This window comes from Aspergillus ibericus, assembly GCF_003184845.1.
Source record: "Aspergillus ibericus CBS 121593 unplaced genomic scaffold BO80scaffold_86, whole genome shotgun sequence".
Lineage (NCBI taxonomy): Eukaryota > Fungi > Ascomycota > Eurotiomycetes > Eurotiales > Aspergillaceae > Aspergillus > Aspergillus ibericus.
Window position 1 is genome coordinate 1 of NW_020292184.1, and position 22,521 is coordinate 22,521.

The window sequence follows — 22,521 nt, forward strand, 5'->3', positions numbered from 1 at the left end:
CCCCCCATCCGAAATTTTATATGCTCATGATCGGCAGAAACCAGATCGCGGCTGGAACCAGGTCTTTCAAGCGGCCCTGCACTTCTACCTGGCTCTCAACATCTTGTTTTGCTTCCCTGAGCTATGGGATCCAACATCCCGCGAGGCACGCAATAAGAAAAAGTCTGAGGAGTATCGTGGAACGCTCATGTACCAGAAAACTGTCCGGACCTGGACTCTAGAAGGATCGAACAACGAGGTCCCCCGCTATCCCCACCGCCAATTCTTCGGACTCGAAGATCATTTCCATCAGTCAGTCAAGGTCGAGCGATACCTGAATCAGCCCGCCTTTCTCGCGTTGAAATCAAAATACCGTGACCCGGCCGATTCCTGGCCTCCACCCATCCGAGTCCCCAACGACGACTTTCCGTTTGGCAAGGTCCCATTCGAGGCGTTCCTGAATTGCAGCACAGTGGCCGGATTCCAACCCGATGTGACGGATACTGCGCGCGTCGAGCTGTATCTGCGGATGAAAGGATTGCCGCAGGAACTGGTCTGGCAGATCACCGCGCTAGCAGATTACGACTCTCAGCGACCGCGGCGACTCCCCATCCCGCATGATCCACTCCACCGAGACAATCACAGGGCACTGCGACAGTATTTGACGTTCTGCTGGCAGATTATGGTTCGATGCAACATGCTGGCACAGGAGGTGGGGATTGAAATCAACTGGGTCTCTGAGGTTGTGCATGCCCTCCAAGATATGGCATCGGCCCCGGGGAGGCCTCTCTTCACAAGCAAATGGGACGAATCTTTCGATTATAGGCTGGCTACGATGCAAGGGGGGAGTGGAGAACTCCCCTACACCTTCCGATACCGCTAGATTTCCTCTTACACTGCACATTTCGGATGCATAATTGCCATCCCAAATCCACTTCACAGGCGTCAGTCTGGCTGCTTTGGACCCAGTTCCGCTCTAGGCAGCAGTGCGGCTTCAACTTTGATATATCGGACCATATGACTTCTATTACTTCTGACGTAACACAGTGCCGTTTGGACCGGGATGCTGTCCTGGTGTTGGTGACTTCCGCGTCATTCCGACGTATGATTCCAATGATGTCATGGCCACAACCAGTGCATATAATCAGTCGCCCTCAACCCAATTCAATAGGATTTCATCAAAAACTATTAACCCTACAATCCAACCCAGCTGATCTTCAAATACTACACTACACACCATTCCGCTGCATCCCGATCCGCCACAACACCATGACCGATCAACCCCCCGTTGGCCGCGACTTCCTCGACGCGAAGAACGTCGAACCCATTGACCAGAACGATTCCGATCTCGACGAATCCGCCAGCCAGCCTCGCTTTTCGGGCCCGGGGGCGAATACCACTGCACCGTCTACGTCGAAACCTCATTCGAACAAGTTGTTGAACAAGCTCGATCCCCGATACGATAGCGATATCTTGGAAGCGACGTCGCAGGATCAGCAGCGAGAGCAGCGGAGGGGGAGTGACTGAGTTATGTTCTTTTGATGAGTTGTTAAGAAGGGTGACGAATATGCCCTATGATTAAGCATGTGATGCACTGGTCGTCGTGAATATGAGTGGAAATATTGTTAGATACACTCATTAATCTAATTTCGTGGAATAGAAGGATGATAGCAGGGGTAGTGTTAGAGAACGAGGCCATCTATACATGCATCAAAGCCTCTGCTACTCCTCTCAGTACCGAGCAACTACTAGAGAAACTATGCTATGAAGGAGAAACCCAGCAGGGGACTCCTCGCACTCCCCAAATCATTAAGATCTATCGATCCAGTCCGCAGTCCAGACACTGCACGTATTATCAGATGAGACCATTTCCCTAGCTATGCTTCCAAGCCAAAGAAAAGATAAAAAAATGGAAAAACAAAACAAAGAGTTGAGATCAGCTGTTCACTATTTCTAAAAGGGAATGTGCTGTTGCGTTGTAGCGTACGTAGTACCTCTGTCAATGGCTATCGTAGCGATAGCGGCCATCGGGCAGGTCATATGGCGGATCTGGCTTACCCATCCAGATCCTAAGATGGATCTTCTACGTCCAAAAAAGGATTCATAGTATGTAGCATCACATAAAATTGCTGTAACAGCCAGACTCCTATCAGAAAGGATGTGTAGCGTTCCACTCGTCAAACCCAACCCCCGGGTCCAAAACCAGCGTGGGGTCCATCTCTCCAGGGTCTCGCTCATCCAACTCCCCGTTCCAGCAATACTTCTCAAAGCATCGTTCGCATTGATTAGTTCGCTCCATCCCGATACGAGCCAAGCTCCTGTCAACAGCTGCACAACCAATGCAAGCCGGCCACTCCGCATCCCACGTCCCGTTCGCCTGCGTGACGATGTCAAAACTGTTCACAAAGATCTCGTTCATCTGCTCCCGACTCGTGGAGGTCTGCCAGAAGCTGAAGTTCGTGTACGCGCTATATGGGGCATTCGCCAGGTAGAGCACGATTGGGGCCCGATCATCTCCGGTGGTGGTGAGATTCGCGTCACAGCCGAACAGCTGCGGGTGGATGGTATAGTTCAGATTCATCATCGTCTTCACGGGTGGAATCACTGGGAAGGGCAGACCGGCTGCTTTGGCGGCGGTGTAGGTGTTGTATAGGTTGGTACCGTTGTTCCAGTCATAGGGGTCTGCATCTTGCGAATCGTCCCACGCAATGATGAAGTCTACGTTCCGTGCGGGTTGGATTTGTCCCCAGAGCGGGATGGTTTGACCGGTTTCGGAACCGTCGACGAGGTTCAGGTCGGGGGATGTGTGCGCGTTTCCGCTGGAACTGGAGAGGTTGGCGAACGGATTGGGGTATGTGCTATAGGTGATGTCGGTCAGATGCAGATCGAATGACTCCTTGAAAGCATCAACTAATTCGTCTAGATCGCTCGGTGGGGTGAGTCGCTTGGCTAGGTTGTTCTTGGAGGATCGCTTCGCAAACTGCCCGAGGGTTCCATTGGAAATAGTCTCCAGGTACCAGAAGTTGAAGGCGTTGGCGGAAGAGCCGATAAGGAATCTAGCATGATTGAGTTAGGGAGGCAGGCATGAAGTCTAAGGTGACTTACGATGAACGATCAAAACCTCGCCAGCATGTACTCTCATTGACGGGGGCTCCCCTGGAAAGTTGATTTCCCATCCACTCAGTTGGTGTAAATGCACGGACACTTCCACTCCAGGCACCGAATTCAAATGGAGTCACGTCAAACTAAACGTTGTCAGAATGTAGAATGAGGCCAATTCCCCTGAGGATAGACTCACAATTGTTCCATTGGCCCTGGGCTCCAGAAGCCCATCATACTCTGGATCGCCCGACTCAACCGAAGCCAAATGGATGATTGGCATGGGCATTTCATGAGTGATGAATTGGCTCAAGTTTCGAATCCCCGAAAACGTGGTGCTGATACCACCCGACTCTCCCGGGATAAATTCGTACGCGTATCCGCGACCAAGGTAGTCTCCAACGCCTATATCAAACCCAGCAAGGAACTTGGTGGCAATCTGTTCGAAAAGGGTGTCACCAGTAGCGGCGTCGGCAGTGTTATTCTTGACCGTCAACAAACGATCAATCTCGGGTTTCCAGTAATCCACAATCTCATCTGCGGTGGGAAATCCATAGGATGGAAATGACACGGTGGGCCAGGAGCCCCCTGAGAGACCTGATATATAGGTCAAGCTCTGCAGTATCCCGCCAGTTCTTTGCTCATTCGCTTCCATGAGCCGATCGTCGAAGGCACGGATCACTCCTGTTCCAGTGAAGGCGGATCCGAAGCCACCACCGCTGATTGCAAGCCCCAGAATGGGTGTCTGACTGGTTTGGTCGAGACGTGATACATACTCCTGTCTGTCAAAGTCTTCCAGCTCGAGCCGGTCCAGATACGCGTCCAATGAGTTCAGAATGACTTTCTTCCGGCCTTCAACCCAGCTTGCTTCGTCCTGACTGAGACCAACTGCTGGCCGGACCCATTGGAGGTTATCAGGACAGGAGACAGGAACGGGGGCGTAGCCTTGGGGGAGGTCCTGTGTAGCGGCGACCGCTGCCACAGCGGTGACCAAAAGGAACCACATAGCGAGGGGTGATAACTGAAAGAAAAGGAATTGTTGCTGTTGTTGTCAGTTTGATGGAAGAAGATGACTTCTTTATATGCTTGAAGGCTTAGAGCTGAACATACAATGGATTGACTCTGCCACAGGGTCTATACTTCGTAAGGCCTGCTGCGGACCAGGGCTCGGCCTGTGATTAGTCCCGCAAGGCTTTCCCGTTTGGGTATGTATAGCGGTGGTCCCCAACGAGGCTGCGCTAAACAACCACTCCAGCTGCAACCTTGGAACACATGGTCAGCTTTGCCACGAAATGCCGCGGACTCCGGAAATGACGTTCTGTTGGAGGCCGTAAGGAATCCTCCTACTTCCTCTTATAACCGCAATGATGGCGGAACCCTGTTGAAGAACGATTGACTATCAAACCCCTACGTGACGGGATGACGTAGTGGCTAAGCTTAGTATAGAATGCCTAGAATAGTAGTCTGGCCGTGGCGGTGCCGGTTAAGTTTCCCCATTCAACAGATTTCAGGAGAAAGATGACGGACAGAGGACGTTAGAGGCTGACTGGATACTCCCCCTGAGGGAATTCTCAGTGTAAGATCTGACTGTCAGTCTTCCACGTTGTTATTTTTAACCGGACTGGTCTACCTGGAGGCTTAGCAGTCACTGTCGGGCACCGAAAAGAGACAGCGTGGAAAGACTTTTGCTAGTATGTTGATCGTTTTCTGACAGCATACCTGGATTGTATGGGCCAGTGAGTCGAGGAATGCTTTAAAGCCGCAAATTCCTCATACACAATCGATGATTTGAAATAAGAAAGGTGCGACCCATCATATTGACTTGGATTCACCTATAAAACTTGTAGTTATGAGATGTAGTTATTGTCAGTGTATTGATCTAGTTTTCTCGGCGAGCCCGAACTTTGCGGAGTGTACGTGGCAACCCCTAGAGACATCAGGATTAAATCTAGAAGATTTGCGGACATACTAGGCCCTGAGTTGGGATCAGAGATTTTGTAGTTATCTTTTATGGGTGATCCAAAGTAAGAACAAGTTGGTCCTCGTTTTGCGTACCTGAATCTCAAAAATTCTGGATATTGTAGGGGTAGTAGCGGCCCATTATCATGAGCCCGAGCCTTTTGGGGCTGACGATTGCATAGCATGCACCATGCTACATCAACAACCCAAGCTCTGTGACATCCATCCGATTCACCCGACGCTTAGAGCAGATGAAGTTGTCTGGCAACCAATCGCTGACCTTGCCTGGCGGAATACCAGCACATCCTTCGTGATTCATGTCATCTAGTCCCAAGACCATCAATCCCACAGCCACCCCACACAGCCAGGCAAGCACCATGCCTTCCCCGTTGAATCCAGCCGAGATCCATTCTGCAGCTGGCACGTTGGAGCGTCCAACTTGTCTGTTATTCCTCCGCAAAGGAACAACACGACCAGTAAGTCCTGGCTCTAGCTTCCCAACGAGGGGTAAAAGGTCGCATGTGAATCCCATACATCCCACCCACGCACTTTTGATGCGTGTACCACGTTTGTCTTCTCCCCAGCGCTCTCTGCCAAAGGTCACAGGCATGAGTCCGTCCAAGTAGGCGCTGATAGGTCCGCTCATCTGATCATCACGCCAGATTCCAAACTCATCAATGCCTTTGCTAGGGGACTGCACAACACCTCCACCAACCATGAGTTCACTCCCGATTCCAGCACGGTCGCCTGGTCGTTGGGTTACGTAATCGAATCCATGTTTCCCTATAATGGACCACGACCTGGAACCGTCGAGATGCGATAGCCCGCTTCCTGGGGTTTGAGCAGTCATGTGTCCCCGCATGGGGAAGAGCTTCCCAGTTGTCCCTGGGACGAGGTTCGCCGCAAAAGCGTCTGTAGCGTGGATGACATGGGATGCAGTGATTTTCCCGCGAGGCGTTGAAACCACGAACGGCATCTCATCATCCCGAACCTCAATACCTGTGGCCGGTGTGTTTGTCTCAATGTAGAATCGTGAGCCAAACTCTGACAAGAGCCGTGCATAGAGTGAGGTGACAAATCGATAAGGCCAAAGGGCACCCGCAGGATATTTGACTACCCCATAGCATTGCTCTCTATTCAGTTCAAATTTCTTGTTCAATAGTCAGCCTTATCCATCACAATGTCACCAAACATACCTCACAACCCTCATCAGCCTCAAAAAGCTCAATCTCCTCCCCAGCCTCCGGAACATCCTCTTTCAGTTCCTGTACCATCTTCTTTGTCTTCTCCCACATCCCTGCATCAGTAATGACGTCCAATGTCTCTACCTCCCTTGCCTCAGCCACCTTGAACCCATTCTCTTGCGCGAAGCCAACTAGCAAAGGTAACGCCTTCCTCTCGAACTCGAGTAGCTTTCGCGCGCACTCTTTCCCAAAACGACTCTTGGAAAGCGCGTAGTCCGAATACGAGGCACACTTGATATGTCCTCCATTCCTTCCCGTCGCACCGCTGCAGAGCTCTCGTGCTTCTAGCAGTACAATCTTAGGACCGACTTGGGGTTCAGCGCTGGCACTTTGAGTGAGGAGGGTATAGGCGATACTTGCACCGGAAATGCCTGATCCAATAATCACAATATCCGCCTGATCAGGCAGAGTGGGCGATTGGATGTCTACCAGCTCCGGGAACGGTGGTTGTTGCTGCCAGAAGGAGGTGCTGGGATTCTCAATGGGATAGATTGGGGCGGATATGCGCCCTAAGAGGGCGTGGAAGTCTGCATTTGCGTCCGCATAATCGGCTAGGAGGACGCGGATGCCGAGGTAGATGGTGCGTAGGGAAGAGAGGATGGCACCCATGGTTGGTTGGTGAGTTGATGTCGTATGGCATGGGAGAAAGTGGAGAGATAAAGCCCGATAACGATAAGCAGCGGTGGCGGTAGGAACTAACCGAAAGGGGGCAGGCTGGTCCCAATGTGTATTCAACATAGTGCTCACACCTGTTTACTTTTATTCTTCCTCATCTCAAGTCATCATTTTTCTACATGATGCTATATGTGCAGTACTGAATGTTGGAGATGTCACGGACTGTTTGTCAGCCACAGAAACTCTAACCGACTATAGAAGCACAAATAGATATCACAAATACCTCCCCGGACCGCTCCAAGCAAAACGTTGTCTAATCTAAGCACTCTCCTGAGCAACTTCGGCACCAGTCTCCTCCCACGTCTTCTCCGTCACAGCCCATGGTCCCACCGGTACCTTGTCCGTCCACTCTCCCCGTGGTGGCCTCCAGAGCAGAAGGATGGGCGGGGGAAGGCACTCGTGAACTAGCCTGTTCCACTCATCACTAGGGTTCTTCTTCGCAAAGTCAATATGGAGACAAAGAACCCTCTTGTACCCGCACTCTTCGTACAAGAAGCGACCCGTGGGGCTTCCCTCGATAAAACTCTCGTACCCAAGGGGATCGATCCTCTCATGACCCCACTCCATGAGAAGACGCCCTACCCCACGACGGCGGAAGTCCGGATGAACGCCCATGGCATTGACGCCTACCCACATTAGTACTCAATATGAGCCAAAAGTCACACACTTACCCGCATGAGGACGCTGAAACCAGCTTTGGCGCGGAAAGAAGGCCTGGCTGAGCATGTGGCTGGCGTACTCGGCTCTTTCGGAACCCTCGGGGTACCACGTGCAGGGAATGGGCTGAGGTCCGTTAGGAAACGGGTTCTTCCGGAAGATGAGCCATTCACAGCCGCCGGCAACCCGTCCAGTTTGCTTGTCGATTGCATAGATGAGATGGGAGGCCGGGTTCTTCTCGTGGGCGGCCCAGCGCACCTCACAGTCATACGCCTTGTCTTTCACTCGGTCTTCAGCCGTATGCCCCGAGACTGGATGGACCGCCGTCCATACTGCACTGTCGCGAGATAAAGTCAGTAAAGAGATCGGAGTGGGCGAGCGGGCTCTTACTTGTAGGGATGGGAGTTGGCCGACCAGAGGACGTCGACCAGACGGCGGTACTCCTCTTTTGTCAGGATCTCTTTAACTTCAAACTGAGAGTCAGACATGGTGCGATAGATGATTGAGAGAATTGATGACAGGGTGAGTGGGAAGCCTAATATATTAATTGCTGGAGGGGTTAAGACAGTGGCCCTGACAAGTGCTTATGTGCTAATGCATGATATCTTCGTCTAACCAGGCTACTAATTAGATCCCTGTCTGGTGTGCACGAATAAGGGAGGCGCTACACGCCCTTGGAGTGACACCGGCCATGCTAACAGACACCGGCGTCAGCATATACTCTCCACCTACCTTATAAGGAAATGGTTCCTTTTCGGACTAGTAAAACTTTCACTACTTTTGTGGCATCTATTCTTGAGCCTGACGTTGGAGTCTCAGGTCATACATGTATACCCCAAGCTGTGAAATACATATTTTGTATTTACAATTCCCTTCATGATGGCCTTCAAGTATGTGATTCAGGGCTATGCGGGGCCCTACAGCAACCTCCGGGTGACTTTTTGTGGGGCGCTCCGGGCTGTGTATCGCCTCCCGCGAGTTAAGCCGACTTGATCTAAGCCTTTATCGTCGGCCCACGATTGTAATCCCTACGTGCAAAATCAATGCCATTCACAATGCCCGGCGCCAGATGATTCTCTGGCAACCAACAACCAAAGCACATCTGAAAGCGAGACACTGACGGAGTACTCCAATCTGCAGGACTCTCATGAACTTGATATTGACTGTAGTGGATGAGCAAGTATCCGGCGCTAACAAGTTATCTCGAAAGCGACTTGCACTCACGGATTTTGCTAAATGTACTAGATCAAGATACCCATACTTCGTGAGGGTCACTATCTAAGCTTGAGCCTGGTAGCGAGCCGTGGTGGTAGTCGTGGTATCCCTACTAGCTTGACTCACCCATCATCCCCTACCGTCTGGAAACCTAGTGGACGATAGTCAGAAACATGATCTTATAGTCACTTGTCTATTGTCCCAGGGACTCGATCCAAGCTCAGTAACTGTATATCTAGGGTGATTCTCCAAGTCAACAACTGGGCGGGATCGAGATCACGTGATTGTCGACGGGATTGTTCCGAGTGAGGCCATTCATCGCAGCTCTTTACCCCCTCACCCCGCGCTCGTCTTTCATACCCCCAGTGTGGGAGATTATCTGAGGTTTGCTAAAATGGCAGAATCAAGCAGGTGAGCGAGGATAGTGCCTTGTGACACAATGGCCCCGCTAACTCGGTTGAGATCGTTATCAGCATGTCTACGCTGCCGCAGGAAGAAGCTCAAATGCGGGGGACCTAATCAAAACCCATGCCAAAGATGCCGAGCTAGCAGGTCAGAGTGTGTATTTGTTTCTCCCAAGCCCATCCGGGGCAGTCATAGTGCTTCAACCTCGGGACCAGATGGTAATCTCAGGTAAGATTGCTTCTGCCGCTTCCCGTGAAATGCTCATTGTTTAGCGAGAAGCTCGTACTCCTGGAGCAAAGATTCGAGGCCATGGAAGCACGCCATGAGGCTCAAATGCAGCAGATGCAGAACACATTGGCCCAGTTGGCCGCGCTGCAGCCAGTACCACAGCCCACTGTGACTCAGTCGGAACCACTCTGTGCAGGCGATATAGTCGCGCGCGGCATCGTGAGTGAAAGCGAATGGGAGGAGCTCTATGACTTGTAGGTGGATGATATGATTTTCTTCCTGCTTTGTAGGTTAACAGTTTTTTCTAGCTTCTACGAAAATTGCAGAACTGTGGTGGGTTTCATGGATGATCAGATTTACCATCCCAAAGGACTTGTTAGGCAGCATCCCCTGATGTCCACAGTGATTTGCGCCGTCGCTGCCCGAGCGATCAAGCCCGAAAAATACCAGAGCTACTTAGCTGAAGCCGATGAGCTGGTGAAGAATACATTTGTCGGTCCAAGTCCCGATATTCAGGCCGTCAGGGCAATGATGCTTCTGGGTGCATTGGCCGGTCGGTCTCGGCTTTGGGGTTACGTGGCATCCCTGGCTGCAGAACTAGGACTCAACACGGCCGCCTTAAAGTTGGGTGAAGACGATACCGAGCACACATTCAGTCTTGTTGAACGAGCAAGAACATGGTTTACATTGTGCTGCTTTGATCTGACGTACGATATCTGCACCTGCCCCAGGATTAGGGACTTGCAGCTAATATTGTTACACACAAGGATGCACCTGAACCGACCGTTTGTTATCAACAGAATGAGAGAATATCTCCCCTTTGCTAAGAAATTACTCGCATCCCCGTATTGTCGGCCAGTCGACCATCGAATTTGCGCCTACATCGTGGGTTTCACCACCCCTGGTAGGTTGATACTGTATCACTATTCCGTGGCTTTGGCTGATCGACTTCGATGCAATTAGCCGACGCAAAGACACGACTTACCAAAGCCCAGCTTCAATTGAATCCTCTCGGAGCGGCGCAAACAGACCTCTTGACATCGTTTGATCGGAGCATTGACGAATGGTTCTACAGGATCAACAATATCATTGAACCCCAGTACCAGACTTTTTCTGACAAGCAGGACCGAAACAGGTTTATAATCCCGTATACATTTATGAAAATGTATGCAAATGCACTATCGAAGCGAGACACCAAGTCCTTTCTGACTGATCATTGCTTGAATAGGTACATCAATGGGTTTGCCTTACATGGGCTAGAACCAGCCGAACGTCCAGATCCCAACCGATTAGTATTCATACAAAAAGCACTGAAGCATGCCACTCTTCTAATACGGAGCCAATTCGAGTCTGATAAAATTCGTCGTCAATTCCAATACACAATAGTACGAGTTCTTCTTTGAAGACTTAGTCGCTTATCCGTCTGACTGTGCTGCTGCAGGACTATCACGGCTCCTCAACCTACCAGGCAATCAGCTTTATACTCAAGGCTATACCCGCAACTCATCAGTACCTTCAATGCGGAGACTCAATAAGAGCACTCCACCAGGCTGCTCAGATGTTCCAGGAAGCAGGTGCTACAGAGGCTGCGCGAGATATTCAACGGGAACAGAAGAAGATGGCCTTGCTCACGCAGACGGTCGTGTCCCCTAGCGGGGCTGCCGTCGACTTGGCAACAGCCGATGGAGGAAGGAACACTGATATACCGACTTCTCTGGACACTGCTGTAAGTGAATGTTCAGTAAGTAAACGTGACATACTGGAACTGATACTCGACTAATCAGACGTGGTATGAACCTTTTCCGATGCTTGGTTTGTTTGCACTTGACTAGGTCTACCTTTGCGGCCGTATGCATTAATTAGCCTGTCTACATATGCAACTTCAAGTCAAAGGGTGTATTTCTAGCCCTGCAGTATTGCCAGCCTTGCCGGCGGCGGCACGCCCGTCGTCGGCATCGAGATCGAGCCCAGCGAAGCCATGCTGGTAGTGAGTGGACTATCGAACACGGCAGGCAGATTGCAAAGGGTCACGGAGCCAATCATGGCAACGGCCAACAGCTTCTGTCCATTGAAGATGTCTGTCTCCAAACTTCAGTCCATTGAGTACTGGATCATGTGGAGATAGATTCCAGGCTTGGCCTATCTGCCTAGAGAGACTGACAAAGCTTGAGCACAAGAACATCAAGGTTGAATTTATTCTTACCGTAGACTAATAATAGCCCCGCCAGCCGAGCGAACGAACTTCCCGCACCTAAGCCACACAAAGCTAGTTTACCACTCCCCGCCATGGCTCCACTCCGCGGTCCGTCCAGATAGGCTCACAAACCGGTACAGATAAATAATGCCAAAAAAAAAGAAGCACCCCATCACAGACTCAAAAAGTGAACGACCGAGGCGTGACTCGAACACGCAACCACTAGTACCGGAAACTAGCATTCTACCATTGAACTACCCGGCCGGGATTGATGTCATGGGTTTGGATAGTAAATATATGAAATTGTGTTGGATGTACTTGGAGTTAAGGGTTTCTTTGGAGGGGTTCCGTGGTTTGGTGCGAACTTTAGTTGGTGTCGTGCTGTTGGGAGGAAGGATGAATGATATTGGTTGGGGTTGGGGTTCAAGGTACAGAAAAACAAACCTCTCGCCAGTGAGGATGTGCTTTTCTTGATTTTTCCACGATTTTGGTATTGCTTGGTGGGTTCAATGGGGTAAGTATATATAAAATTTAGATGGAACGTTCATTGAGACAGAATACGTTGTCTGGGGACTTGGTACTAAAGGGATCCATATCCATGATTCGTGAGTTTACGGTGGAAATAGAACAGGGCCGAAGGAACTCTATCCAGCTAGATGATTAGATATCCTATCTTCATAGTCTAGACCCTCGAAGGCGGCGGAATGAAAGGGAGAGGGCGTTTCTGTTGTCACCGCAAGAGAAATTTAGCCATTGAGGAAATCGAAGAGCATCATCTATGTTCTGGTCATGGGTATATCTTAGGCTAGGGATTGGTTGGAGAGGACCTCTACCTAGCTTAAATAGGGCAGATCGATTAGTGTTATCTTTGTGGGAAGGATGACTAGGAGGTAGCAACTAGTGCTAATACGTAGTAAGTTGAACAAGAAGCCTCGATCCGTAGAAAAGGAAGACAGCTAGAATATTTACCCCACCAGCTCGTAGTACCCAAATAACAAACAGTCTAGATAGGGATGGGATATTCAACCCATCGTGGGAAATATTTGTGAATATTCTCCTTACTGGATATTCTAGTCAAGTTTATTCTACTTCTACATCTGCTCTCCAGGACTACAGCAAACCACTCTTGGGACGATGGCCATTCCTTGGATGTCCAGTCTTCCTCGCTGCAGTATAGCTCACTGCTAAAGAGTAGGTGACAAGGTCAAGAGGGGCTCAGCGCTATACCTAAATCAGACTACGGGTAACGATGAGTGACCGCCGTATCGGCCCTGTATAGCCCCGTGACGGACCCCGCCAGCCCGACTTGCCGATGGGCGTGATCACCCTCTTTGTCTCGTCAAGATAGGTTCAGCCACAGCAGGGGTAAATTTTCCAGCTCCATTCCGTCGTCCGCCTGTGTTTCGCTAGTGCTTACCTGTCGGTCTAGATGTGCCCATGTTGACCTATCAAACCCCCGCCATTATTCGTTCTCCCGACAGCTGTCGCGGTTGCCACCAGGCTGCCTGCTCGATCCGGCAACGAACGCAATGCTCCGCGAATAGCCCCGGAAACCGAGGCACCCAGCGTGTGATGGATACACAATAGTGCAGGGTATGACGTTCTGGGTGCAGCCAGATCCATGCACCATCGGGCAGACAGCATGGATCTTCCCCCCGACCATAAAGTTTCGAGGGGTCTTAAAGACCCCTCCTTCGACACGTTGGCCATTCTCGTTTATTTTCTCAAGCCGACCGCCAGGTAGTACTTGAATCGTTGCGATTACCCGACGTAAATTCTAAGAGTTGTGTTACCGAAGAAGCCTTTGTGAGCAGAGTGGACCTGTCGCACCATGAGCGAGGTACAGCCAGTTCCGATCCCGGGGCCCAAGGGCGTTCCTCTCCTGGGGAACATCTACGATGTCGAGCAGGAACAGCCCACGCGGAGCTTTGAGCAGCTTGTCGACCAATATGGTATTTTTCCTCTTGCCATTTCTATTTCGTCGCTCCCCCTGACTATACCTCACTTATATGGGAATCCGGCTAATTTGGCTATCCTTGACAAGGTCCAATCTTCCGTCTCAATATCTATGGCCAGTCAAGGGTGTTTGTCAGTAGTCAAGAGCTGGCCAATGAAGTCTGCAATGAGGAGCGGTTTGCTAAGAACGTGGACGGCGGCTTGGATCAGGTTCGGCATCTCACCCACGATGGCTTGTTCACGGCCAAATACCCCGGCGAAGAGAATTGGGCGCTTGCACATCGCATCCTAGTTCCTGCTTTTGGGCCTCTGTCGATTAGAGCCATGTTTGATGGTAAGAATGCTTCATCTCCAGACCCATCAGGTTAGATGCTGACTCACTATAGAAATGCACGACATTGCCACTCAGCTTGTCATGAAATGGGCCCGACAGGGACCCGAGACACCCATCAATGTCACGGAAGATTTTACTCGCCTCACACTCGATTCAATTGCTCTTTGTGCGATGGGCTCCAGGTTTAACTCTTTCTACCATGATACAATGCATCCCTTCGTGGCAGCAATGCTCGGCACGTTGCAGGTGGCCAGCCATCGGTCACAGCGACCGGCTTTGCTGAACCAGCTCCCCACAAGCGAGAACAATTCGTTCTGGAACGATATTGCCTACCTGAGGAATCTAGCAAGAGAAATGGCCGACGAAAGGAGGAAGAACCCATCGGACAAGAAAGACTTGCTCAATGCTCTCGTCCTAGGCCGGGACCCCCAGTCCGGAAAAGGCCTCAGTGAGGACTCCATCATCGACAACATGATCACCTTTTTGATTGCCGGTATGTTTGGACTGTGCGTTGGCTGTATGAGATAATCCTCTTACTCTTCCCTAGGTCATGAAACAACTTCCGGAATGCTATCTTTTGTCTTCTATTACTTGCTCAAAAACGCACACGCATACAAAAAAGCACAGGAAGAAGTGGACCGGGTGATTGGGCGACGGAAGATCACCGTCGATGACCTCTCCAAGTTACCGTATATCAATGCGGTCATGCGAGAGTCGTTGCGCCTCAGACCGACAGCTGGTATCCTTAGACTCCACGCACATCCAATCAAGAATACCGAAGACCCCGTAACCTTGGGGAATGGAAAATATGTCTTGAATAAGGGCGAACCCATCACTATTCTTCTCAGTAAATTGCATCGCGATCCCAAAGTCTATGGTTCAGACGCCGAAGAGTTCAAACCGGAGCGCATGCTTGACGAAAACTTCAACAAGCTCCCCCCAAATTCGTGGAAGCCGTTTGGCAATGGGATGCGAGGATGCATTGGACGTCCATTTGCCTGGCAAGAAGGATTACTGGCAATCGCAATGCTGTTGCAGAACTTCAACTTCCAGCTGGATGACCCAAGCTATGACCTGCGGATCAAACAGACGCTTACCATCAAGCCGAAGGATTTCAAGATGAGGGCAACTCTACGCCATGGGTTGGATCCGATAACATTGGAGGCAGCTCTGAACAGTGGCTCTGTGCCTCGCGAGACTACACTGCCTAGCAGAGACCGCAAGAAAGGCGCAACCGTTCCGGCCGGAGCTTTGAAGCCGATGCACATTTTCTTTGGCAGCAATACTGGAACCTGCGAGGCGTTTGCTCGAAGGATGGCGGATGATGCTGCGGCATGGGGGTTTGCCGCAGAGGTCAAGTCGCTGGATTCCGCCACCGAGAATGTCCCGAAAGGGGATCCTGTGGTGTTCATTGCGGCCTCATACGAAGGCCAACCTGCTGACAATGCAGCCCACTTTTTCGAGTGGCTTAGTGCCGTCAAGGGAAATGAGTTCGAGGGGGTTAATTATGCCGCATTCGGTTGCGGTCATCGTAAGTACTCATTGCCAATTGCGTGTTTCGCATGACCATTCGGCTCACCATGGTGTCTAGACGACTGGAACGCCACCTTCTACCGGGTCCCCAAAGCTATCAATGAACTGGTGAACGAGCATGGCGGCAATCGCTTGTGTGACATTGGATTGGTCGATACCGCCCAATCAGACATGTTCACTGATTTCGATAACTGGAGCGAGTCATCGCTGTGGCCTGCTATATCTGCCAAGTTCTCAGTCCAGGCCAACAAAAAGGCCAGCTCTGGCTTGCAGGTCGAGGTGAGCTCCGAAAGACGAGTATCAAACTTGGGTCTTCAGTTGCAGGAGGGATATGTTATCGAGAATCAGCTCCTGACGGCACCTGATGTCCCCGCAAAACGGCTGGTGAGATTCAAGCTTCCCACCGACACGACCTACCAGTGCGGCGATTACCTTGCCGTGCTGCCCGTGAACCCCACGACTGTTGTGCGTCGAGCAATGCGTCGGTTTAATCTGCCCTGGGATGCTGTTTTGACTGCCCGAAAGCCTTCTCAGGCTCAAACGCGGTCGACCATCCCACTCGACCATCCGATTTCCGCATTTGGTCTCCTGTCATCCTACGTCGAACTCTCCCAGCCCGCATCCAAGCGCGACCTGCTCGCCCTGGCGGACGCAGCCGTCATTGACGAAGAAGTCCAAGCTGAGCTGCGCTACACAGCCAACAGTCCTAGCCGCTTCGCTGCCGAGATCGTCGCGAAACGCCTCAGCGTACTCGACGTCCTGGACCGGTATTCCTCCATCAACCTCTCCCTGGGCGACTTTCTAGCCATGCTTCCTCCCATGCGAGTCCGCCAATACTCCATCTCCTCCTCCCCATTGACTGATCCCACCGAATGCTCGATTACTGTCTCGGTGCTTAGCGGCCCCTCCCTCTCCGGAACAGACGACGCCTACATGGGCGTAGCATCCACCTATCTCTCCGTTCTCCAGCCCGGCGACCGCACCCACATCGCCGTCCGCCCATCCCACTCCGGCTTCAAGCCCCCAACCGACCTCAACACACCCATGATCATGGCTAGCGCGGGTAGCGGTCTTGGTCCATTCCGCGGATTCATCATGGACCGCGCGGAAAAGATCCTCGGCCGAAGCGAGTCCATTGTCGAAAAGCCCGCAAAAGCGATCCTCTACGCGGGTTGTCGCACCAAAGGCAAGGATGACATCCACGCCGCTGAGCTGGAGGAATGGTCCCGTCAGGGTATCGTAGATGTCCGGTGGGCGTATAGTCGCCCATCTGATGGATCTGCCGCCCAGCATATCCAGGACCGCATCGCAAGTGATCGTGACGAGCTGGTCGAACTCTTCGAACAAGGCGCGAGAATCTACGTCTGTGGCAGCACGGAAGTGGGAAACGCGGTAGGTGGTGCGTTCAAGAACATCTTCCTAGATGTACGGAAGAAGCGTCGGGAGGAGGCCCTGGCACAGGGCAGGGAAGATGTTCCGCCGGAAGGGAGTGATGCCGAAGTGGAGAAGTTCTTTGATGGACTCAAGGCGAATATGCGGTATGCTACGGATGTGTTTACTTAGTGTGCTTTCCATATCTATTGATCCGTCTTGTTCGGCCTAGTTATACCTGATATAGTCAGCGAAATGATATGCCTCATCCAGTAATGTGTACACCAGAGCATCAAGAAAGGTACATGGGAACCAAGGGCCGAGAGACTTTGTAGCAAATTTCATTCCTGTAATGAGTGACTTTAATAACTAACGTATAAAAACAGATCCAGATATCTCTCAACTGAAATATCCCAGATATTTCATATAAGTAACTCATCGACAAAACAGACAAACTGATAATAGCATAATGACATAAATCAACCAGATTGTTGACCGCCGGGGTCCAACTCAACTTGACTCATCTCAACTCAACACATCTCATATCTTCATTCTGTCCAGCACAGCTTAACATCCATTCCATTGTATATTCATCTCCATCTGTCCATCGAGAAGATCGTTGATCCAGTCAAATCAATACTTCTGAGTGATCCAGATGGGAACTAGACAGACTAGTTATCTTCTAAGACAAAGAAGACGCGGCGGTAGGCACGGCACTCGGCACGGCGCTGCTGGTCGGGATGGCCGAGCTGGATGAAGGAGCGGGGATGTTAGGGGAGCCTGGGAAAGCTGCCGCCGGGGTGGGCAGACTGAGAGAGGGCTCGGAGTCGCTGGCATCGGAGGAAGAGCTGCTGCTGTCGCTGCTGCTGCTGCCGCCGCTGGGTTCAGGAAGGCTGATGCTGGGGAGGCTGCCGCTGGGTTGAGCCGGGCTGGAGGACTCATCGGGCGATGAAGAGGATTCGCCAAAGGGGTTGCCAGATGGCTGGCTGGGAGGAGCACCGGAAGAGTCGCCAAGGCTGCCGCTGGGCTGAGGGGAGCTGGACGAGTCATCGGAAGACAAAGAGCCACCACCGAGGAAGGGCTTCAGGAAATCGGGCACGCCACCAAGAGCACCGCCGCTGGAGGGCTTAGACGAGCTAGAAGGACCGCTAGAAGATTGAGAAGAGCCGCCCCCGAGCGAGCCAAGGAAGTCGGAAAGCCCGCCAGAAGAGCTACCGCTGGAGGGCTCAGCAGAGCCAGAAGAACCGCTGGAGGAGCCCCCGAGCGAGCCAAGAAAGTCAGGAAGGCCACCAGAGCCACCACTGGAGGGCTGAGCAGAGCTAGAAGAATCGCTAGAAGAGCCACCGAGAGAGCCAAGAAGGCCAGGGAATCCTCCAGAAGAGCTGCCACTGGAGGGCTCAGACGAGCTAGAAGAATCGCTGGAAGAGCCTCCGAGTGAGCCAAGAAAGTCTGGAAGCCCGCCAGAAGAGCTCGACGAATCACCGGAGGAACCGCCACCCAGGCTGGGCAGGCTGGAGCCAGAGAAACCTCCAGAGGGACCACCGGAGGGACCACCGGGGGAACCTCCCGGGCCACCACCGCCAAATTGGCGCTTCGTGGAAGACAGTCCAGTAGGAAGAGTGATGCCCAGTTCGGACAGATCGGGGAGACCCGAAGGCAGGAGCTCAGACAGCCCCTTTGAATCTTTAGGAAGAGTGGTGCCAGAAGGGAGGGAAAAAGGCAAGTCCCGGCGGGTTTTCAGCAGGCTGGACAGATCCGTTGGCAGTGAGAGGCTGGGCAGGCCCGAAGGAAGGGAGAGGCCAGATGGGAGAGAGAATCCAAGGAGGTCGGAGAGGTCTTCTCTCTTCTCCACCGGGGTAGGCAAGGCCAGGGCACAGCCCGCGAGACCAAGAGAAGCAACGTTATGAAACTTCATTGTCGAATATCAAGAGACTTGCAGGTGTTGTAAGAGGAATGCAATGATCGAAGGGTTCCAAATGCCAGATTTGAAGGAAAGGAAGTACGGAGCCTGGGATCAAAGGCAGCCAGGAAAGGGACTACGAGGTTCTTTATATATGATGACTTTGAGGTGATATCGGTAGGAGAGGAGTTCGACAATCCCGAGAACGGAAATCAGATGAGATCATCGACGATCAGGCATGCTTGCGAGGGATTGTACACGCGTTCCAAATGATGCAAGACATGGTTACTGTGATACAACCAAGCAGCGCAGGGAAGTTTGGCTCCGGGGTCGAGCCAAGTTGCCCAAGTGGCAGCTTGTTTAGATGTTAACCATAACTGCCGTGATCTGACCCTGGCGAAACACTGGTAATCTCGGGATCTTGGTCCAACTAGGAATTGATCGATGGGCCCAAAAATGAGGCCGTACCCTTAGCCACGGATCAGTACGACACCCTACCATGGCATCACCGCTGGGCTCCAGACCAGTCCGTCAATGGCTCTCCGTATCCTCCGTGCCGGAAAAGAGGGTCCCAGGCCCGGTCGATATAAGCGTGGCGTCCCTGGACTGGCCGTGGAACCCTCAATCCCATAGATCGCTACCCGCCAATCAGAGTGGAGAATTGCAGGGCGCCCCTGATCCACGTTTCGAGCATCAAGGGCACTGATCAGTGCAGAGGCATATTGTTGCTCGCTGCATCCGCTCGACCTGTAGTACAGGGGCTGACAGCCTACCGGGATTTGTCGGATATAGCCATAGGCACCGAGTATTACCAGAAGAGGCCAGCCGAGAGCATCAGCCGGATGAAAAATCCAAGGCGGGGGCCACTGGCCATGTGTCTCGAGTGGTCTATTGGGCCTATAGTAACCGAGCCGACCCGGACCCTGTCAGCCGTTGTACACGAGATATGGAGAAGCCGGGATGGAGGCTGACCCGCAATTTCTGATGAGACACTCAATCCGAGGCACGATTTCCTTCCGTCTCTTCTGGAAACCCGGCCTTGATGCGGAGACCCAAAAAGCAGAACAAGCGGGAAAGAATGAAGCCGGGTGAATCAGCGGATTCCACAACCGCCGGCCGCCACGTGACTCGACATCGCTGTCTTGGTGCCTGGGGCACACCTTGTTTCTTCACTTCTCGTTGTTGTTGAACTGCTCCTTCATTCTACCACCCAGATGCGATGACTCGGTGCACGCACGGCCGTGCATCAACGCTCTGAAACATCACAAGGATGGCCATCAATTACTTTCAGACTCACTATGGGCCCGCTCCTCTTACCATAACTATTCCAGACTGACCTAAAGATGGGCCGATTACACACGGAGCGTTGTTCAATTACCCTTGTTGTCTAGACACCTGCCAGTGAAGAAGGCATGAAACATAACTGAGTCAGGCAATGCCTCAGAGCCGACCAACATCATCGAGCCGAAAGAACAATGACTTCTCTCTGCCAACGGATTTATCTGGTGCCAGAAAAATGGCTCAATCCAAGTTGATATGATACACTTTTTCATCACATCATCAACGTTGTTAATATGAATGCGACTAACATTGTTGCAAACAGCAGATTCAGGGCCAAGACATGTTTCACATAGCCTGTGACTCATTAGAGCAGCCAACTACAGGATGGAAGAGCATAGGGGTAACTGACTCATCAGAGAATGGCCATCCCAAAGATATCCTCAAGGTACTGAAAGCTGGCGCAAGTACATTATCCAGCTTTGCCTCGGCTCGTTGCATCCTGTTCCCTTTCGGCCCATGATATGAGATGCCTATCTCATCCTAATTAAGCCTCGTATAGCACATTGCCCATGTGGATGGCAGAACTCAAGCCAGTACACTCTTTCAGTAGCGATGGTTGTTGTACCAGTCCATGTCGCATTGAGAAGATCGGATCTCTATGAACAGAGAGACTTTGGCAGTTACTGCCCCGGGATCTATCAATATCCCTCCAATTTGAAACACCTCCTCGCATCATACTGTTAACGACGCATGAGGAATTGTGGCTAGCTTCCACACAAGGAAGTGATGCACAAGGTATTCATTCTGGAATCTTCGGATGAACCTTGCTCGTTGACAAGTGCTCTAAAGGCAGCAAAATCAAACTTTAGTCGTGTCATTGCTCATAAAGTTTCACTGAAAGCAATCCGGCAACGCTCAGGTCCCAATTTTGAGCGCCGGGAGATGACGAAGCCTACGGATGTTTCAGATACATAGAGTGAGGATCATCCTCCCGTGCAGGGATCCATCAACCTTGATGGTGCTGTCATCTAATCAGAGACCATGCTATGTGTCAATGCCGCGTGGTGGGAGGTGATCTTCTTCGGCCCTACTTACCCTTACCAACACCGCGGGATGGATCAACCATAGTATGATATCAGACGAGCCCTCTTCGGATAAGACATTACCCTAACAACAGCCCGGATAATAAGCCGTCATTGAGCCATTATCAACCTTTTGCGCAGATGGTTGATCCTCGACATTTTCAGGACATTGCATCTTCAAACCAGGACTGCGCGGTTGGCCTTGGAATATGGCTCTTAACGCAATCAATATGAAGTGCCACCCGCGATTCGTGCCATACAGATGACCACAAGCAATCAACGGAAACATGGCACAGAAGAGAGCCATGTGTCTGATATTTATTTGCTATTCTGGTGTCCCCGTTCAATGTTCTGAGATACCGCTCGTTTGGCAACCAAGCCCATTGTTCCTGCTCTGCAGCACCATCAGAGATCAATGAGGATGGATTGATTTCGACAACACTGCACAGTCAACAATCTCGACCTTGCGGTAGATGGAGCGGGCTATTTTTAGGGCCACTGCCCGCAACCCGCATGAGGCTATCCCCGTTCTAGTCCGGTGCAGGAAAAACTGGTTGCCCCGCGCCGCAGCTGACTCAAATTAATATAAACCAATGCACGCGCTGACATGGTCACCCTCATCTACCTTCAATTCTAACCATTTCAAGTCCAGACGTCAGGAGCCAACTCTCCGTTTCCCTGTGTATACTAATAAAGTCAATTAGAATCGTCATCTAGTTTATACCGCATCGCCATGACCCCAATAGTGGGTCGTCTCCCTTTGCGCCCCAAGCTCATAAGAGGTCTCCTTCCTAGCCATGGACACCATGCAGTTGTCTACTTTTCAACCCGCCGAGCTCTACTGCTCAACAAGGAGTCCTCTTCAAGAGACGCCCAAGGAAACAAAAACGAGGCCAAATATTGGAAGTATGATTTCAGCTTCCGAACTCAAATGGAGAAGATCGTCTTGATTGGGGCTCTGGCCTTGATTGGTTCTGCGGGACCCTGGTCATGGTATCGGGATATTCGCCACTGGTGGAAAGGAATTCCTGATGATGGGGATGAATAAAGGCCATGTGCTATATCGCTGTGTTCTCCCAATGATGTCTGTTCTACAATTGAACTGGTCCAGTTACATCTTCCTTGTATGCCACTTTTGTTAGCAATGGGCCATTGATCGTACTGTCTATCTACAGTCTACGAGCGAACATCGGTAGACCGCAACTCTGTTGATGCTGGTATCCGTGCCTGGCTGGATTGCATGGGCTTGACACAGTTGAGGCTGTTGGAGGGTCATGGCACCATCTTAATTTCCCCTTTAGATACCGGAAAGACCTATGTAAGTGTATAGCCATGGTTCTCACTCAGTACAGTAAGGTAAACCGCCTACTGGATTCTGCTGCCCCTTCTATCAAGCAATATCCGATCCC

At 51.4% G+C, this 22,521-nt stretch overlaps 10 protein-coding genes and 1 non-coding gene across 11 annotated transcripts; 5 read left to right on the forward strand and 6 right to left on the reverse strand.

Annotated features, from left to right (window-relative positions):
* Window positions 1-43: 43 nt before the first annotated feature.
* BO80DRAFT_369676 (uncharacterized protein) lies at window positions 44-862 on the forward strand (the record flags this gene model as incomplete). Its single annotated transcript, XM_025716408.1, has 2 exons — window positions 44-295; window positions 431-862. Coding segments are annotated over 2 exons (684 nt in total), but the record flags the coding sequence as incomplete, so codon positions are not given.
* A 386-nt stretch (window positions 863-1,248) lies between these two features.
* On the forward strand, window positions 1,249-1,506 carry BO80DRAFT_460068 (uncharacterized protein; the record flags this gene model as incomplete). The annotated part of the gene is made up of 1 exon (XM_025722372.1): window positions 1,249-1,506. The coding sequence occupies one exon, from the start codon at window positions 1,249-1,251 to the stop codon at window positions 1,504-1,506; it is 258 nt and encodes an 85-aa protein (XP_025569404.1).
* A 585-nt stretch (window positions 1,507-2,091) lies between these two features.
* BO80DRAFT_430175 (lysophospholipase) lies at window positions 2,092-4,221 on the reverse strand. Its single transcript, XM_025720651.1, has 4 exons — window positions 4,189-4,221; window positions 3,278-4,120; window positions 3,085-3,224; window positions 2,092-3,035 (listed from the first exon to the last, which is right to left on the reverse strand). Exons 2-4 carry the CDS (start codon window positions 4,082-4,084, stop codon window positions 2,129-2,131), a joined length of 1,854 nt encoding a protein of 617 aa, XP_025569405.1. The 5' UTR covers window positions 4,085-4,120; window positions 4,189-4,221; the 3' UTR covers window positions 2,092-2,128.
* An 816-nt stretch (window positions 4,222-5,037) lies between these two features.
* Window positions 5,038-6,902, reverse strand: BO80DRAFT_498001 (NAD(P)/FAD-dependent oxidoreductase). Its single transcript, XM_025724108.1, has 2 exons — window positions 6,234-6,902; window positions 5,038-6,187 (listed from the first exon to the last, which is right to left on the reverse strand). The coding sequence occupies exons 1-2, from the start codon at window positions 6,888-6,890 to the stop codon at window positions 5,231-5,233; spliced, it is 1,614 nt and encodes a 537-aa protein (XP_025569406.1). The 5' UTR covers window positions 6,891-6,902; the 3' UTR covers window positions 5,038-5,230.
* Window positions 6,903-7,181: 279 nt separating this feature from the next.
* Window positions 7,182-8,153, reverse strand: BO80DRAFT_419733 (putative GNAT family acetyltransferase). Its single transcript, XM_025718317.1, has 3 exons — window positions 8,004-8,153; window positions 7,628-7,950; window positions 7,182-7,582 (listed from the first exon to the last, which is right to left on the reverse strand). The coding sequence occupies exons 1-3, from the start codon at window positions 8,099-8,101 to the stop codon at window positions 7,215-7,217; spliced, it is 789 nt and encodes a 262-aa protein (XP_025569407.1). The 5' UTR covers window positions 8,102-8,153; the 3' UTR covers window positions 7,182-7,214.
* A 1,023-nt stretch (window positions 8,154-9,176) lies between these two features.
* Window positions 9,177-11,375, forward strand: BO80DRAFT_279826 (fungal specific transcription factor domain-containing protein). Its single transcript, XM_025714918.1, has 8 exons — window positions 9,177-9,239; window positions 9,291-9,715; window positions 9,770-10,168; window positions 10,229-10,365; window positions 10,425-10,626; window positions 10,690-10,846; window positions 10,903-11,187; window positions 11,246-11,375. The coding sequence occupies exons 2-8, from the start codon at window positions 9,543-9,545 to the stop codon at window positions 11,291-11,293; spliced, it is 1,401 nt and encodes a 466-aa protein (XP_025569408.1). The 5' UTR covers window positions 9,177-9,239; window positions 9,291-9,542; the 3' UTR covers window positions 11,294-11,375.
* A 472-nt stretch (window positions 11,376-11,847) lies between these two features.
* BO80DRAFT_t303 lies at window positions 11,848-11,919 on the reverse strand. Its single transcript has one exon. It is a non-coding gene; the product is annotated as a tRNA-Arg (tRNA).
* A 1,389-nt stretch (window positions 11,920-13,308) lies between these two features.
* Window positions 13,309-17,139, forward strand: BO80DRAFT_430180 (bifunctional cytochrome P450/NADPH--P450 reductase). The gene is made up of 5 exons (XM_025720652.1): window positions 13,309-13,607; window positions 13,700-13,945; window positions 13,998-14,438; window positions 14,493-15,476; window positions 15,537-17,139. Exons 1-5 carry the CDS (start codon window positions 13,487-13,489, stop codon window positions 17,039-17,041), a joined length of 3,297 nt encoding a protein of 1,098 aa, XP_025569409.1. The 5' UTR covers window positions 13,309-13,486; the 3' UTR covers window positions 17,042-17,139.
* Window positions 17,140-17,189: 50 nt separating this feature from the next.
* BO80DRAFT_279854 (extracellular proline-rich protein) lies at window positions 17,190-19,006 on the reverse strand. Its single transcript, XM_025714919.1, has one exon. The coding sequence runs from the start codon at window positions 18,762-18,764 to the stop codon at window positions 17,532-17,534; it is 1,233 nt and encodes a 410-aa protein (XP_025569410.1). The 5' UTR covers window positions 18,765-19,006; the 3' UTR covers window positions 17,190-17,531.
* A 2,127-nt stretch (window positions 19,007-21,133) lies between these two features.
* On the reverse strand, window positions 21,134-21,523 carry BO80DRAFT_430184 (uncharacterized protein). The gene has a single exon (XM_025720653.1). It carries the CDS (start codon window positions 21,417-21,419, stop codon window positions 21,198-21,200), a length of 222 nt encoding a protein of 73 aa, XP_025569411.1. The 5' UTR covers window positions 21,420-21,523; the 3' UTR covers window positions 21,134-21,197.
* A 198-nt stretch (window positions 21,524-21,721) lies between these two features.
* Window positions 21,722-22,435, forward strand: BO80DRAFT_469679 (uncharacterized protein). The gene is made up of 2 exons (XM_025723031.1): window positions 21,722-21,766; window positions 21,817-22,435. The coding sequence occupies exon 2, from the start codon at window positions 21,846-21,848 to the stop codon at window positions 22,158-22,160; it is 315 nt and encodes a 104-aa protein (XP_025569412.1). The 5' UTR covers window positions 21,722-21,766; window positions 21,817-21,845; the 3' UTR covers window positions 22,161-22,435.
* Window positions 22,436-22,521: the final 86 nt, after the last annotated feature.